Source organism: Corvus moneduloides, chromosome 15, assembly GCF_009650955.1.
Source record: "Corvus moneduloides isolate bCorMon1 chromosome 15, bCorMon1.pri, whole genome shotgun sequence".
NCBI classification, from domain to species: Eukaryota; Metazoa; Chordata; class Aves; order Passeriformes; family Corvidae; genus Corvus; species Corvus moneduloides.
In genome coordinates, this window is record NC_045490.1 from 18,364,457 (window position 1) to 18,381,973 (window position 17,517).

Consider the following 17,517-nt stretch of genomic DNA (forward strand, 5'->3'; position numbering starts at 1 on the left):
TGGAGAGAGAATTTTTTTCTCTGTCTGATCCTGTTACGGTGAAAAGAAATGTGTTAGGAAACGTGCCTTGCTCCCTGCCTGCCTTCTGGCAGTGCCATGCTCATGCTGGCAGGGATGGAGGAGGGAAATCTGACTGAGGAGAGGAGGAGCTGCAAAGGCAGTCTGTTCTGGGTGTATGTGACACAGTCCTCTTCCTTGCAGGTGTTGTCTCTTTCCCATAGAGGAATTTTCTAGGAAGCAGAAATCTATAATCAAGTATTTCCCACCAAGGTTGAAACTCCATTTGTGCAGTGTCTTTGCGCTGCAGGCTCCTCATCAGACCCCCCTGGCAGGAGGGTGGGTCCCTTGTCCGGGGGAATTCAGCTGCTGTTTGGTACCTGTGTTGATGGTTTTGCTGATTCTGATGGTGCCACTCTGAGTCATCATCAAAAGGACACTTATCCTTTCCATGTGACAGACTCCTGGGTGCTTAGCAGGCTGCCCATTCCCAGCTTTCCCTGAGCCTCTGTGATTTGCATCTGATGAGTTGTTTTGTAGGTCTTCAAGACTGACATTTAAGAGTCTTCACAGAGGTGGTTGGTTTCTTGTGGTCCTTTGAAATGGTGGGAGAGTCCAAATGCATCAAGGGAGGCACGAGAGTCAAGGGTAGCACAGCTGGCTACAGCCGCAGCAGGGGATTGAGCAAATTGTACCAGTCCCCATCTGGCAGGGCTGGAGGAAGTGGTACAGCAGAGAAAGAAGGAACTGTAAACTGAGCTTTTTACTCCTCTGTGTAATATTTTTGTGGCAAAATAGTCCTGTTTGGGAAGCCTCCCTGCGGGAAGGCTCAGCTTTCTCTCTGGGACTGTCCCTGTGTTCAGAAGTGAGGGCAGCAGCTTTCCTTCCTCAGTGCCATCCTGCCCAGGCCTGGGGAAAAGGATGCTGCTGGCACTGCCACGGGCGCAGCGCTGGGGCTGGGCTGCACCAGGGGTTGGTGCCAGCTGGCCCTGGCTTTGGTTTGCCGTGCCACAGCTCTGCCACCTTTCTGTCACACAAGAAGCTGTGCTGTGACATCAGGCACTGATGAGTATGGACAGAAAATAATCTTCCAAACGCAGGAACCTGAGACTTGGGGCAACTGTTCCTGTTGTTCTCAAACCCTGTTCTGTAGAGTCTTACAGTGAGGTGCTTTTTGTATTCATCAACTGGATCTTGAAGTTGTGGAGAGAGAAGTGGTGCCGACCTTCCAGGTCAGGAACATTTACCATCCATTATATAAATCATGTGAAATCTAAATTACGCAATTGCACATGCCTTTGAATAGCCAGATAAAATCAGCACTCGAGTGCAGAGTGTCTGCCTAACCCCAGGCAAGGCTGGGTGGATATTTAAAAAAATGATTTGAGTATTTTTTTACATCTTGTATTACTGAAGGCTTTTTGCTTTAGCTGCAGTTAGGCTGCAGCCTTCATGGAGATAAGGTTTTCTCCAGGTTCTGGGTTGCTTGGATATCAGCAGTTCCAAACCCACACTGAACTTGTGCATAAACAAAAGCTTGTGTTCCAGACAATTAGTGAGTGATTAGAATTTCCCGAGCAGTTGTGAAGATTGATACACTTTCATGAGCTCCCAAGTCTGGAGTACAATGCCGTACATCTCTGGAGAAACAGAGGTGAGCTTCGAACAGGACAGGATTCTTCCTTGGGGTAGCTCACTGGTTCTAGGCTTCAGTTCTACTGAATTTTCATTGCAGTGGCTACTTTTTCTGTATTTCTTTTGCGTGCAAATACCTTCTATTTTGCAAAAGATCAATAATTGAGGGTTGCTGCATGTCTAGTATTTCATACTGTTCAGTGGCTTTGAGTAACCTTTGTGTAGCTTTTACTGTAAAAGTTTGTATAAAAGCCTGTTCAAAACCTGCTTAAAGTTTTGCTGATCCTTGGGGAAGAAGAGCAAAACCCAAAGAATGAGAATAAATTCTTGAACAGTCCTGGTGCCAGGGCAAAGCAAGAAGGGATGTAAAAGAAAGTACTGGATGTTTAATTGAAGTAAATAACTGGTTTTGGTTCTCCAGTCCTAATGTCTTAGTATTTAATGGCAATGAATTTGTGGCTGTGGGCTTGTAGTTGTTTGGAGCTCCTTATTTTTTAATTATTCTTCATTTATCTGTGCTTTGCTATGTGCTATTTGTTGTTCAGCCACTTCCTCAGGCTGCAGGTTCATGCCCACTGCTTCTCTTCCTTCAGTTCCATGTTGTTTTCCTTGAGGGTTAGAGGGCTGCAGGGCTTTTCATGGAATGGTTTGGGTGAAAGGGACCTTAGAGCTCATCTTGGTCCGTCCACCCTCTGCCATGGGCAGGGACAACTTCCACAATCCCAGCTTGCTCCAAGCCCTGTCCAGCCTGGCCTTGGACACTGCCAGGGACTTTCTGGACCTCAGGGAAAAACAGAAGCACTGAGCAGTAGTGGATATGAGGAAAAAACAAGATCAATCAGGTTTGGAAAAAATGGCTTTAAGGATTGGGATCTTTCCCTGGCTGCAGTGTCTGAGGCTCTTGAGTGTCCCCTCCCTCTCACAGCTCTTCAAACCCCTCGTGCTGAGGGTTGTGCTTTGGGCTGGCACTTCGAGGTAACTCCCTTTGGTTTGATATGGAAACAGCAGGAGAGATCTGAACCTAAATTCCCTCTGGGAAACCAGGAATAACCTTTGAAGTATTTTAACTTTGCACCAGGCAGCCAAGTTGCAAATGTGTAGTTCATCTTAGCAGAGGCTAATTTATTTTTGATGAATTTGAACTGATCTAATTACTAGCTTAGCCTGAAATTTGCTTCCTAGATGTTACTTATCCTACCTTTAATCTGGAATACTGTTAACACTTATTAATTGTGTGGGGAAGAGTGGTGTTTTCTGCCTTGTTTACCCATGAATGTGGTGCAGAGAAAAATGTCCAACTTTTGGAGCTTTTGGAATTTGATTTTGCCTTGCCCTGGAGTGAGGGTGTCCACACAGCACCTGGGGTTTTTCAAGGATGCTCCATGGGAGATGCAGGGCTGTAGGAGGTGATGGGGCAGGTTCTGGGCTGTGAAACAGCAGTGCTGATGGAGCAGTTGGGTGTTGCAGGGATGCATCAGCTGGCTCTGGAGTGTCTTGGCTGCTCCTGGAGCCCTGGAATTCAGCTGCTGTTCTGTGCTCAACCCTCCGTCAGATGTGCTAATTTGAGCAGTCAGCACTGAAATGCAACTTTAAATAGTTTGTTTTCCTTTTGCAAGTCCTATAAATGATGAGATGAGTGGATCTGAAGAGGTCTCTTTGCATCTGCTCTAAAAGGAAGAAAAGCAATGATAATCTCGAGCCAGTATTTCCCTTCGAGTTTTCTGTTTTGGATGCTTTTTAAATACAGGAAATAAAAGCTAAAGGGGCTCTTTACTAAGCATTGAGACAGTTTCTAAGGTAGTAAATACTACTTAATGTTTTCATTATAACAAAAAAAAAAAACCAAAACAAAAGCTTGACATACATAATCTCCTAACTACCTAACCAAATCCGGTTATTTAGAGTAGCTTCTGATACAGTTGTAGGTGCAGATGTTCTGAACAAGTAACATGGTGTAGTCAAAGCTTTAGAAAGTTAAGCTCTGCTTTTCCTTCAGAACTTTCAGTGAGCTCACGGTGTAAGTAACATAGTTTGAAGTTTCCCATGAGTCTTAGACAGAGGAAAAACTGTTCTACTTTGGGATGGATTAAGATTAAAAGTGCAGATTCCACATAAACGAATTCATGTGGAAAACAGATGAACTGTTAGTGCAAAACCTACTGCTAATGATTGTAGCTGAGAACGTGGGGTAACTTCTCTTAATTTAAAAAATAAATTGAAAAAGCAAACCAACACCTTGCTCCTAATATCTGTACCTTCCTACAGCTAGTTTGTCAGGGCCGTGTTTCTGGTTTAAACATTTTGCTGTTAAAAAAAGTTATTCACAGGCAGAAAGGATTTCTCTTTTGAGGTATTTGGCCTCTAGAGTAGTGAAAGGTAATTGAGAAATGTTTTAGGCAAGTGACTGCAACTGTTAGCAGTGGTATCAGTAATAAGCTCAATGACTGCTTTGATACACAGTTTGAGTACTGAGGTTTTGCTGCTCTGGCAGGAATGTGGGGTGGGATTCCTGCACACATCCGTGTCTGCCAAGGAAGGCTGAGTGACTGGACAGTGAAAGGCATGAACCTGAAAAACAAACACCACTTGTAGGCCGAAGGTGGAATTAAAGCTCCTCTTGGGCTGGGCAGGGGCTGCAGAGTGCAGGGGTGGGAAAAGGAAGCCAGTTTTCATCTGAGTGAGCCTCAGGTGAGGCTTTGCAGGGAGCCTTGCTGGCTCCTCTTGCTGCTGGCTGCTCTCGCACCAGCTGGGGGAGTATTACGATTATTATTAGTAGTAGTGTTTTATTGACTGAAAATTTCCCCCTGGCAGCTCAAGCTCAGCACTGGGCACCTTAACATAGCCCCCAGCCCTGGCCTGGCTGAAGTGCCAAGTGCTTTTGCCATTTCTCCTGCATCCGCGGTGCTCTCTGTTTGAGGGGCAGGTGGACAGAGAGTGGTTTCTGTCTATTTGGGCTCTGGTTTTCCATCCAGCACAGGCGTTTGCACCATGTGCAAGTGTTGCGAGCCGGTGCTGGAGTGGTGCAGGGATGAGTCATCAAATTGCTACAATTACACAATTCGCTACTCATTGTCCTTGTAAATACAACGTGTTTTTATAGGATGGATACAGGCAGGTTTGGGTTACCGACTTTCTTTACTCCAGACACTCAGAACATTAAATGAGAGTTTAGGGTGTCTTTGGGACAGTTGTGCAACGAAGGTGCTATTAGATGTCATCCTGCAGTACCTGTTGAGGTAAGGCTGCCCTTAGGAACTAACCAGTTACTGCATATTTAAAACCCAACAAAACCAAACAAACCCCCACTGGATGTCTCTTGGGATTGCAGTAATTACGTTGTTTTTCTGGTGACATCAGCTTGCTGTGTGGAAATGGAGGCATGCTGGAAAATAGCTCTGAACTTGGACAGAAGGGGAATTGGTTTGTTTCTTACGACGACCTAAATTGAACTAACAGTCAGTGAATATTTTTGATGTAAATCTTTCTAAGAGCGTGTAATACATTATTGCAGAAGTTCTAAAAGCCACAGAGTGATTTTGATATTACAGTTTTCCATCAGCTGTAGTCCTTCACAGGCTGGGGTAAGGATTAAAGTCCTGCCCTGCCAGGCAGGCTCAGGCTGCACTTTGGGCACATTTATATATATATATATATGTACAAGAGATCAGCAGCTAATTTATAATGTGTTTAAGGTGAGGACTGATACTCTAGAAACAAAGTTAAAATAGTGGTACTAATTGCCAATCATCAAGGCATTGGTGATTAAGCAGAATGACCTGGTTAGTAACTGCTTGTAGTCTTTGGAACCTGCAAAAATAACTGTTCTGGAACATTTAGGTGAGGAGTGGCTGGAGATTTTCCTTCTCTTAACAGAGACAAGAGCAAGCAGTTTTAGTTTTGGGGAATTTATTGCTCTGGCCAAAACCTCCTGCAGAACAAACCCTTGAGACGTGTCAAACTGGGTATGGAAGAGCATTTGGTATCTTTTAAAAACTTCCCATCTATAACTTGTGGTCAAACTTTGGAGTTTGTTTGTAGCAGCTTGAAACACAAACTGGGGCACTGTGGTGCTGAATTCAGCATGTCTTCTAAACTTTCTGGTGGTTAGTCAGAGGCCAAATAAAAATTGATGCCCTATTTTCAGTATGAGGGGTTTTTTTCTAATTTTGCCGTCAGCTGTTGGCTCTTGGTAGACTCTTTAAATATTTTGAGTATATTTTTTGTTTGAACTTCCAGCAATAGCTGCACTAAAATAAAACCTGGCAACTGAGAGAGCAGCAAGCTAGGTAAGAATTGAAGCATGTTCAGCTTAATTCGTGCAGATCCCCAGTGCTTACATAAATAGTTCAGTTTAAGCTGAAACAAGCAGTTACTAATATAGACATCAAATATAGACATGGCCATGGTCAGTGGAGTGAACTTTTATGTTTGGTGGACAACCAGCTGTCCCTGGAGGCCAAGGAGCCCGGTGGGATTCTGGAGGCAGCAGGCAGAGCATTCCCAGCAGGTCAGGGAGGGATCCTGCCCCTGTGCCCAGCCCTTGGGGGCACCCCTGGGGTGCCGTGCCCAGCTCTGGCTCCTCAGCCCAGCAGGGCCAGGGAGCTCCTGGAGCGGGGCCGGCGGAGGCTGCGCAGCTGAGGAAGGGCCTGGAGCAGCTCCGTGCCCAGCACAGGCTGAGGGAGCCGGGGCTGCTCAGCCTCGAGAGGAGCCCCAGCTGAGAGGGGCCCTCAGCCCTGGGTGTCCCTGGCTGCAGGGAGGGCTCAGGGCAGGGCCCGGGCTCTGCTCCGGGGCCCGGCAGCGGCCCCAGAGCACCGGGCAGGGCCTGAGCGCAGCAATTCCCCCGCCCAGGAGGCAGAACTGCTGCCCTGGGCAGGGCCCGGCCCCGAGCAGATTGTGCAGAGAGGCTGTGCAGTGTCCCTCGCTGGGGATATTGCAGAGCTGTGTGGGCACACTGCTGTGCCCTGGGCTCTGCCATGGCCCTGCTGGGGCAGGGAGGTGCTGCCGGCTGAGCCCCTGTGGGCCCTTCAGCCTCACCCACTCTGGGGTTCTGGGAGTCATCCTGGGATTCATACGGAATCTCAGACTGGAGGGGATCCATAAAGATTGTCCAGTCCACCTTCTTGCTCCTCACAGGACTGCTGAAAACTAAATCAAGTTTAACTTGATGAACCTCAGAGTTTTGCTTTTCCAAGTGGCTGTGGACAGTGGATTAAGTTTGTCTAATATCAGCTATTTTCAGAAACTCTTTTTGTGGACAATCATGTGACTGTGGGCTCTATTTTCTGCTTTTCTGAATGAAATTAGTATTTATTTTTGTGTAAAGCTATGATGGGATTATCTCACTATATTAAAAATACAAAATTAGTGGGAAAATATTGCAAGGAACCATTTTCTGTAGGCAATGGAGTGAGGTTAAACCTGTAGCTGAAGGTGTGTTGGTGCTCGTGCTGCCTCCTCTGTGTTACTCATCATCTTTTTTGACCAGATTTGAATTACTGTCCATACCTTTTTGATGCTTTCATGTGGGCTTTGATGCCATTGTTCCATCCACAGGCCATGGCTGTGCTCCCAAAGAAATGTTTTGTGGTGATGAATTTGCAGTGGATGGGATGAGCACCCTTTGTCAGTGACTGCCTGTTCCTGACCTGGCGTTTTGAAGCACTGCAGGATTTTTTCATTTCTTCACAGATCTTGAGGAGGGTGAGAAGGAAGGGATTTGGTCCTTGGTGTGAGGGGAGGTTGATTCCCATTTTGTGCAGTCTGGGTTAGGGGTTCTCCAAATTAATTTCACATTTGTGCTACAGGTTATTTTTACTAAGAGCCTCTCCATAGTTAAAAGAGGAAAATGCCCTCTTATCCCTGATTAAGTATGAAGATGTTAATAAACATTGTTTAACAGGTTCCTGGGTTAGCAAATGCTGCCCATTTCTCCCCAAGGAGAGGCTCACATTCATTTGGAAATGCTTTGAAGCATTTGGCAGTTTCTGGCTCTATTGAAAGCAGGAAGCCATGAGGGGCACGTTCTCATCACTTTTAGCTGGTGCAGATGGCTGCCCAGCTTCCTCCCTTTCTGCTGGCTCCAGCTGTCCTGGAGGATGGTGGATTCCTCCCTTTCCCTGGGAAATGTGTGCTGGGACCTCCAGCAGTCCCTGTGTGGCAGAGCTGGGTTCAGGAGGGGATTGAAGCTCCAGCTCTGTGTACTCAACCTGCAGAGTTTGACTCCACAGTATCCACGTATGTACTAGTTGTTTTGTATTGGTCCTTCAACTTCTTCAAAGTCAGATGTCGTTTGTTAAAGGACATCAATCAGAGCCTGTTTAGCTGGATTGTTTTAATTGGTTTTGCTTCTTTTGTTAATTTTCACTGAAATTTCCTGGTGTTTTTTCCAGAGAGTGGGAATCTTGTGAGAAGTTAGACTGTTGAAGAATTAGCTTGGTCTTTAACTGAGATGGGAATTAATGGTGTCGTCTCAAGGGTAGTGGGAAACAGAAGTTCCTGTTTCCTATCCCTTTCCCTTTCACTAAAGCCCAAATATAAGACTCTTCTTTTTTTCAAGGTAACACAGCCGTTGTCTTGTTTTGTCCATACATCCTCTGTATCCTGTGAATCCCTTCTTTGTCAGGGAAGACTTTATCATCAAAGAAACTTGGCAGTGCTGTCTGCCTTGCTTGGTGCTGCTCCTGAAACTTGTGTGTCCTGCCCCAGTTCCCAGGATTTCCTGCTATCACTTCCATAATTGCTGTCCCGATACTGGAGCTCCAAGTGGGTTGAGAACAAAGCTGCACTGGGCTGTTCCCCTGCCCAGGCAATTAAGTGACTCAAGGCACTCCCAGCTCCTGGAGCCGGGTGCAAACCCAGGCTAAGAGCAGCCTGCTGGAAATCTGGAGCAGCCTGTCCAGGTTTGGTGGATTTCTGCTGGAAAAGGTGCAGCTTTTCCTGCACCTGCTGATGGAGGGGAGCCTTGCAGTGCCAGTCACCTGCAGGGAAACACGGGATGCTTTTGCACCTCACTGCCTCGCATCCATGGAACTGCTGTGCTTGAGACATCAGTTACTACCTGGTATCCAAGGATCTTAATTGAAACTGTGATTTATGGAGTTTTATAATACCTACAATTTCTGTGCCTTTGGGGATCATTCACAGTTGGTTCTATTTCAGAAGCTCTCATAATCTCCAAAGGGAATTAGCTTGATGTAATTAGGCTTGTCAGAACCTCTTTCTCTCCAAGTAACTCGTGAACCTGTTTTTGCCATGGTTATCTGCACCCCATAGAAATCCCAGAAACTTGAGGTACTGTGGAGCAGAAAGACTAAAGAAAGCCTAAAGTTTCTGCAGGACTAAGCAAGGAATGTGGGATGCAAATCTCCAGGAAATGAGCTTTTAAACTTGCCCAGCTTGTGGAGCAATGTGTAAATTTTACTGCCGTTTCTGGTTACAGTCAGTGGAAATAGAGACTGGGGCTTTGCTCAGTGTAACTCGATTCAGTCGGGTTTTAACAACTGTAAGGCAGCAACAAAACATCCCAGCTTGGACCCATTGTTATCTCTTGGCTGTCGCTGCCATTCCCAGTAGGGATGGAGAGCACTTTCTCCAGGCTGACTAATTAAGGAATGACAGCTGCTTGGAAATAATCATTCTACTTTGCAAGAGCTGTGAGCAACTTCACAAGAATCTCTGGAAAAAATGAATGTATAAACAAGATGAATTGACAATATTTAGAAGCCCTGCTTCCACTGTGAGGAGCTGCAAGGCTCTCGTGGGGGTCGAAATCACGCCGGGGAATCTCTGCAAGGGCAGCTTGGCCTTGCTGGGATCACTAGGATGGGACACCACTGCTTCCATCAGCCCGTGGAGCTGTTCATCAGCAGAGCTGCAGAGAGTTGGGGTGAATTCCATGGTGATGCCACTTCAAAGCCACTTGGGAAACCGGCTTTATGTGGAGGTGGGTGGGGTGAACAAGAGGTGCTGGCTGAGGGAAGAGTTGAACTTGGAGATGCTGATCTGTGTTCTTGCACAAGCACTGGAGCCCAGGAGCCAGGACTGGTGACACCAGCTGTTAGGAATTTTGAAGTCCTTCTTCTGCCAAGTGCTGGGAATGGGCAGGACAGATCAGAGTTGTCTAATTGCTTCTTCCAGACAACAGGGCAGGATCTACCCATCATCTCTTGGTCTCCAATTAGTAGGCTTAAGTGCTGGAGAGAGAGATTGGAGTCTGAATTGGGATGTGTGCGATGGGGGGAATAACCCCAAAATGAAGTGTTTTAAAAGAGAAGCAGAGCAAGTTTATTAGAAAGAGAAGATGTAATAGCAAAAACATGTATTTGGGAGCAGAAAGGGAAAGGATGAAGGATTTAAAAGCTCTAAAATACAGTAAGAAAGTGTGGAATGAGTCAGGATGGGAAAAGAGAGAACACAAGAAGCTGTAGTAGTAGATACCATTAAATTAATGCAGCTGCCAACTTCCTGGTGAAATATCTGAATACAGTATTCATTTCCAGGCTAAGAATCAAGCTGTGTTACCTGCCCCCACAGTCACGGCTCAGATGGCGACAGGACATGGGAGCATCTCTATCGCGGTATCCCGCAGTGGTAGGGAGGAGAAGAGAGATCCAGCAGGCAGGAATTGTGCAGCAAGATTCCTTTAATTATTTTACAACTCCTTTATAGACTTTTTTCTTCATAGTCTAATTGGTCAAAGGATCAGGATCAGCCACTCCTTGGGGTGATTGGCTAAAATCCTAAAACATCCATTGTCAAAATATTTTTCTACTGTACTATAAACAAAGGTTTTGCAAGGTCGCAGGTGTTCATAGTTTATACAACTCTACAAATATCTTCTGTGAGAGAAAAATATCTCACGGGACTGGAAAGAAGCAAGAAAAATTCTTGCTAGCAGCATATTTGAATCCACACATCTCTGGGCAGCAGTGCTGCCTGTACCAGGGCATCCATTTGTGGATCTAAGACGTTGTCTTAGCCAAGGCTGTGCTCTGCTGCTCTGAAGAAAGAGGGAAAAGCGGAGACAGGCAGGGAAAATGCAAGAGTCCTTCGTCTTCTCCTTTGGATCAGTGGATGTGGGAGTGGATGGTGCTGCACCCCGTTGGCAGCTGGTCACTGCTGGAGTTCCCCTGGGCTCAGCAGTGGCGCTGGTCCTGTTTAGTGTCTCTGTTGGTGACCTGGATGAGGGGATCGAGGGCACCTTCAGTAAATGCACAGACAGCACCAACCACCCTGTGCCACACTGCTGCTGTGTTTAGTTCTGTTGTATGTTCCCAGGATGACATCGTGTTTTGGAGGCAGTTCTTAGTCTCCATCCCTGGGAAAGCTGGCAAAGATTTCTGAGATATTTTCTGATAAAAGGAGAAATGCAGTGGCAGAGTCTCGCCGTGCCCTGCTGAAGGAAAGTTAGGGGGGATAAATGGATAAAAATGTGGGGTTTCTGCTAAATTTGCTGACCCAAGCCACCTGTGTTAGATATTCTCAGTGTTCCTTGCTCGTAGCTCCCAGGATCCATGGGTTTATTTAGCCTTCAGCTGCCAAAGGAGAGGAGATGTTCCTTACTCATTTAAGGACACACTAATTGGATGTACCCTTAACAACATATAATCACTCTAATGAGTATTTTTACATATTCATATAGAAATAAAATAAAATCAAAGGAAGTGCATGGTTCCCTAGTGGCGTGTTTGCTTTCCGGAATGGTGTGGGCTGGCTGGGTCCCAGTCAGTGAGGGGCTGCTGTGTGTTCCCTGCTGGGGGAGAGCACCCCTTGCACTGGTTTGCACCCCAGTGAGTGGGGCTGCGTGGGAGCAGGGTGTGGTTATGTATAACTCCAGAGGCCATGACCATGGAAGGTGTGGTTGTCTGTTCTATGTATGTCCAGAAACACTAAAATCCATGTTTTTTGGAGTCACCCCAAACATCTCCTGCCTTTATCCCTTTCTGGATTCCCCTCCAGCCACCTCCTGGGCTTGTACATGTCATTATCACGTGTGTGATAACCAGGTAGTTGAGTCTTTCCATCACCTGTGGCCACAGTTTTATTCTGCTGTCCAAAGTCCGTGTGCCACATGTTTTTCCACACCTTCAGGGAGGGCTCAGGTAAGCTTGAGCCAAGGCAGCTGGGCGGGGGACGAAGGGTTGCTATAGATGGGATACTGTTCATTTTCCAAGTTTTCTGGGTTTGTGCAGCACGTCCTTATGGAAAAAGAGGAGGAGATGAATGCTTTTGAGATGGAATTGTGTTTTGAGTGGGGGTGGATGTATTTTCTAAGGAGTTATCCATAATCCAAGATGGCAGGAGTACGGGAATTGTGTGGCTTTACTCCATTGTGTGTTTTACTTGAGCCTCTTGTTGCTGTTTCTGCTGAGACAGAAGGGAAGAAGGCTGAAATAAATACAGACAGTGTTTGAGGACACTCAGTTTGTCCTGCTAACCCTCTGCCAGTCTCCTGGGCACAGGGATGGGGAGGGCAGGGCTGGGGGAAGTGGGAACTGCCTGGGAATGAGGGACTTGGGAGCAGGGAGGAGGAGATGGTGGGTGTGCCATGGACAGCAACAGGGAGCAGCTCATCAACAACAGGGGCAGAAAGGAGGGGAAGATTGGGGGAGACAGAGGTGAGCTCAGAGAAACAGTAGCAGCTGAAGGTTTATAGAAATCCTTCCATCTTTTGTTGGTGAAGGAAAGGGAGGGAAGCAGTGATGAGGAGCAGTTCTGATGTGGGGAGAGCACTGCAATAAAGGCAGGGGTGACTGCCAAGCGTTGTAGACACAGCCTGGGCAGTGAATTGCAGAGATGTTCTGCAGAGAATGATCCCTGTTCCTAGAGCTGGGGAAAAAGCATATTCTGTTGTATGTAAGTAGTGTATAGTGATTTTTTTTTTTTTTTTTTTTGCCTAGCTGTATGCAATTTAACTTTGGCAGAAAGTGCTGGTTGAATACATTGACAGGTTTAATTGCTTTGGCTTGAGTAGGATGAAAGTGAATTTATTTCCCAGTGAGAAAAGCGTTGAAAGGCTGCATGAAAACCTGTCAAAGGAAATTGAAGCGGGGTTGGGGAGTTATCTTTACAGTAAATGGAATTGATAAACATGTCAGTTAAAAGTGGAATTTATTTATAATACTCAGGTTTTGTGGCCAGAAGTCTTTGAGAATTCCGTTCACTGGGAAAATGAATTTTATCCGTTCAACTGATTTGCTTTTTTGTAATGCTTGTAGAGCAAGAAATTGTCACAGAGTAAAAAGCTGAAGTAATGTTTGTTCTTTTTTTCCAGAACACGTCAGTAATGGAGGATCAGAATGAAGATGAGTCTCCAAAGAAAAATACCCTGTGGCAGGTAGGACTAACATGGATGTAGAAGGAGAGGTGCCAGGAGTTTGTGTGTTCCCGCTTTTGAGAAATGTCCAAATCTCGGGTCTGCATAATCATCCTTGGATGTTGTTGGCTGTATCCTCCTAAAATTAGCTCAGCCTTCGAGTGAAGGATGATGCCAGTGGATAATCCTTGAGAAATTACCAGTTCTGCTCAGATTCTGTAGTTTGTGCTGACCTTGGAAGGACAATGCTGCGTCAAAGGATCCTTGGGAATAAAGTTCGTTTGTATTTCTGAGCATGTGACTGTTGTTTAAGAAGAGAAGTTCAGCATGGCAAGGAGTCACAACCCGTTTGCTTTGAAGAAGTTTGGGAATATTTCAGAGCTGCCAATTGCTCCCCAGCAGTCCCTTGGCCTCCTGAGGGGCTCAGAGGAGCTGGCATCACTCTGAGCCTGTTCTCACTAATTAGCAGTGACTCCTGCTGGGGCATTCTTGGGGCATCCTGATGTGGAGCTGCAGCTCTCAGGATTTTAATGAGGGGTTTATGTGGATGTCCCAAACATTGACAGGAGCTGTTCCTCAAGAACAAACCAAGCCCTTGATTCTCAGTTTTCGTTTATGGACAACCAGTGCAACACTGACATAAGAGTCTCAAATTCTTGTGTTGATTAGCGTATTCATATCCGACTTTATCTCTTATTTTAACTGCCAGAACCTGAGCAAAACGTTTGTGGAGACAAACTCCAGTGTGCCCAGAAACCACTGTTTTGAGCTGGGAAAGGCAGTTGTAAAAACAGTTAAGTTCCTTGCAGTTTAAATGGTAAGAGGTGTAAGGGAAGAATTCAAGACTTGCAGAGTAATTTAGGAGCAGTCTATGAAAGACTTCGAAAAGTCTTTGAAATTTATCTGATGTAGCTCGTATCTTGAAGAACGTGTTTTAAAATTTAGCTTTGATTATTTCTTTGCATCTTCTTACACTTTCTTCCTTGAGAGAGTTTTTATTAAGCTGTTCCTATTGTTTATGTATAATTACCAATATTTAAATATATACTAACATATCAATAATGTTCCTTTTCCAACCCCAGATAAGTAATGGAACTTCATCTGTGATTGTCTCGAGAAAAAGACCATCGGAAGGAAACTACGAAAAGGAAAAAGACTTGTGTATAAAATATTTTGACCAGTGGTCTGAATCAGATCAAGTGGAATTTGTGGAACACCTCATTTCCCGAATGTGTCACTATCAGCATGGACATATTAACTCTTACCTGAAGCCCATGTTACAGCGGGACTTCATCACTGCGCTGCCAGGTAAATGAAGGGCACGGAGCAAGGGTTTGCTCTGGGCTCTGGGAGCATCCTCCAGATTTCCATTGTCCCTTACAGATACAGTGCTGCTTCTGGTGCAGAGAGGGGCAGCAGGGTGGCTGAATCCCTTCTGTGATTAATTGAATTGGCCACTGGATGCCAGTGTTGTTCCACGTTAAAATAGTTGGACTGGTGTATCCCAAAGAATTTCTGCTGGAATTGGAACTGAGTTGTCACAGAAGTTGTGTATCTGCAGGCTTTGGTCTAAACTCCTTTTTCGTACAAACCCCATAAGTACAGAAAATACTGCCAGAGGTATTGTAGTTTAGGAAGTCTTACATTTTAATGTCGTTCTGAGTTTCTGCTTAGGTGAGTGCATCTAGTTTGTCTACTCTTGTTGCTGACCTAAGAGCAAAAACACTTGGGGATTTTTATTGTGCTGTCCAGCCCTGATTCCTCCTTTCAGTTACTCAAAACAACTTCTGACACCCAGAAGTGTCACCCTGTGTTGGTATGTTCAGATATGAAATCTGTTTTTACGCTTGCTGTGTGCATTTTTTCACAAGTGGATATATGGAATCTCTAGGTTGTAATCTGCTGCTAAGTTGTATTTATTTTTCCATTAATTTTTGGAAGAAATTGTATCTCTGGATTTTTGCTGCTGGGAACAGTGATTCATTGGATTCTTGGAAAGGGAAGTGTGTGGACATTGTTTGCAGAGTGGGAAATAAGCCTGGGATAAGGGGTCAATGTGTTCTGTGTGCCACTGGCAGCACAGGGGCACAGCTTCACCCTGCAGTGTGTGAGCAGCCTGGGGTGTTGTCCCAGGAATGCCAGGACAACGCTGAGCACTGAGGGTGGAAGAGGAGGCGATGCAAATCCTGAAAGGAGTCGGAAACTGATAGTTTTTCGTGCACAGGGAATATTGAAGTAAAGTCTCTGTAAAGGTTGGTGGTACTGATGCTCTTGTAGCCTTGGTGTGTTTGGGTGGGGGCCTTCCTGGTGTGTGGGACAGGATCTGCCTCCATGTCAGGGGGTCCTGGTCTCTGTGCTGCTGCAGTTTCACAAAACCTGGAGAATTCAACTTTTGGAGGTGCTGGGGGGGGATTTTGGCTCCTCTTTCAAACATGGTTAAAAAGGGCAAAGTCCATGGAGGGCAATGAAGAACATAGAGCAGGGCAGAGGAAGTGATAGGGAATTTATATGTGCTCTGTTTTCTTAAAAAAGAAGCTTATAAAATGTGCAAGAGGGCTCTGAAAGGGAGGAGTGTCCTTTCTCGCACATCTCTAGCTCACAGGAGTGGCTTTCGAGAACACTGAGCTTGTCTGGCCACACAGGAAAACGTGCTCCTCGTTTCCTGGGCAGAGCTGTTTCCTGCAGGGACTGTGGCTGTTCCTTCCAGCTTGATCTCAAAATACTGAATGCTGATTTCTCTGGGGAGTACCTGGGATTTACTGAAAATCAAGTCATGGGGATCACATTAGGGTTGTCATTAGGGTTGGAAAAGCCCTCCCAGCCCATCGAATCCAAGCTGTGCCTGGTCCCCACCTTGTCCCCAGCCCAGAGCACCGAGTGCCACCTCCAGCCCTTCCTTGGACACCTCCGGGGATGGGCACTCCAAACCTCCCTGGGCAGCCCCTGCCAAGGCCTGAGCACCCTTTCCATGGGGAAATTCCTGCTGCTGTCCACCCTGAGCCTGCCCTGGCCCAGCCTGAGGCCGTTCCCTCTCCTCCTGTCCCTGTTCCCTGCGAGCAGAGCCCGACCCCCCCGGCTGCCCCCTCCTGTCAGGGACTTGTGCAGAGCCACAAGGTCCCCCCTGAGCCTCCTTTGCTCCAGCCTGAGCCCCTTTCCCAGCTCCCTCAGCTGCTCCTCCTAGGACTGACTCTCCAGACCCTTCATGTACAAGTCTGATCTTCAAGTATAATTTTATTTTATTTGCTTTTATACCTCAGGGCTGATACAGAGTTGTACAGATCTTTCATGTTATGTATTTCTGCCTAAGAAAATTTTGGGAGCTTTTTAAGATGACAGGCGTTTACACCACGTTTGTATATATCGAAATACATCTTTACAACTTCTGGTGCTTTTTTCCAATGTAAATACTGGGAATTGTTCCCATATTCAGCCTTCCTTGAAGGTGCTGTGGCGTGCGAAGAACATCTGTCTAAATTTATCCAGGAACTTAATCTGAGCTGATTGAAATCAATCCCGTGTTGGGCTGCAATCACATTAAAGGCTAGCAGTGAAGTACCACTCTCAGGCACATGGAGGGATTTTTGGGGTCATCCTCTGCAGGGCCAGGAGCTGGAATTGATGATCCTGGTGGGTCCCTTCCAGCTCAGGATGTTCCATGATGCCTTTTTAAAAGATGGGTTCACTTGTCTTAAAGAAATCAAATTCTTTTGTTTTAAACAGAAGTAGTTCTTGCTCGCTGCTGTCCTGACCAATTTTACACCTGTGAGAATGTAGGAAAAATGGAAGAAGAGTTGATGGACTCTGACTTCCCTTGTTTCCAGTGACAGAGTGGTAGCTGTGGTGTGTTTCCTGATCTAAGTGACTGTTTTGTATCTAATGTTGATCACATTTAGAGCTGACATCTCACATTTGGGTTTTATTTTCATACAAAGTGATATTTATACATGGACCTTTGAAATTCCTGTGAATTTTAACTGTTCAAATTTATTATTGAAATTCAACCAAACCTTCAGCTGGTCTCTCTAATCAGCAACAGCTCTTTTCCACCATTTTCTGTAAAACTGCAAAGAGAACCCAAAGAGATGGGTGTCATGTTTTCCTTTGAAAAGTCTACCAGTAGATGTCAAATTCATTTTGCTTCAGAAAATGAATAGATTTTAGTACCTAGTTCAGAAACTTTCTGAAACAAATCACTGTCTTTTAATGTAAAATAGGGATATGCAGCTATTTCAGGCCTTAATGTGTCTTAAACTTAGTCCTGCATTTTGTCTGACATAAATCTAGTGGGCCTGTCCTTTGTATCTGTGCTTTGGACCTGTTCTTGCTATGTTAATTAGGGTAAATATTTCACTTGACATCTCTTTTGAATGTAGCAATTTAAATCTGTGCACTTCTGCTAGCAGTGGAACTCTTAAGAATAGATTCGATGGCAGAACAAAACATTTGTGTGTTCTCAGTGTGGGACTTTGGAGGCGCTCTGTGTGTTCATAGAAGATGAGATTGGCAGATTGTAACATCAGAAAAGAGTTTGTGACTCATTAAAAATCTGGTTTTAACTGTGGTCAGTGTTA

The 17,517-nt window shown here is 45.6% G+C and overlaps 1 protein-coding gene across 5 annotated transcripts in view; it reads left to right on the forward strand.

Moving 5' to 3' along the window:
* Positions 1-17,517, forward strand: part of FBXW11 (F-box and WD repeat domain containing 11) — a 66,843-nt gene that overhangs the window by 24,250 nt on the left and 25,076 nt on the right. For all 5 annotated transcript variants that reach the window (XM_032124721.1, XM_032124722.1, XM_032124724.1 and 2 more), the window contains 2 exons: positions 12,905-12,967; positions 14,029-14,254. In XM_032124721.1, coding sequence (XP_031980612.1) covers positions 12,905-12,967; positions 14,029-14,254 — 289 coding nt within the window. The remainder of the gene's footprint in view (positions 1-12,904; positions 12,968-14,028; positions 14,255-17,517) is intronic.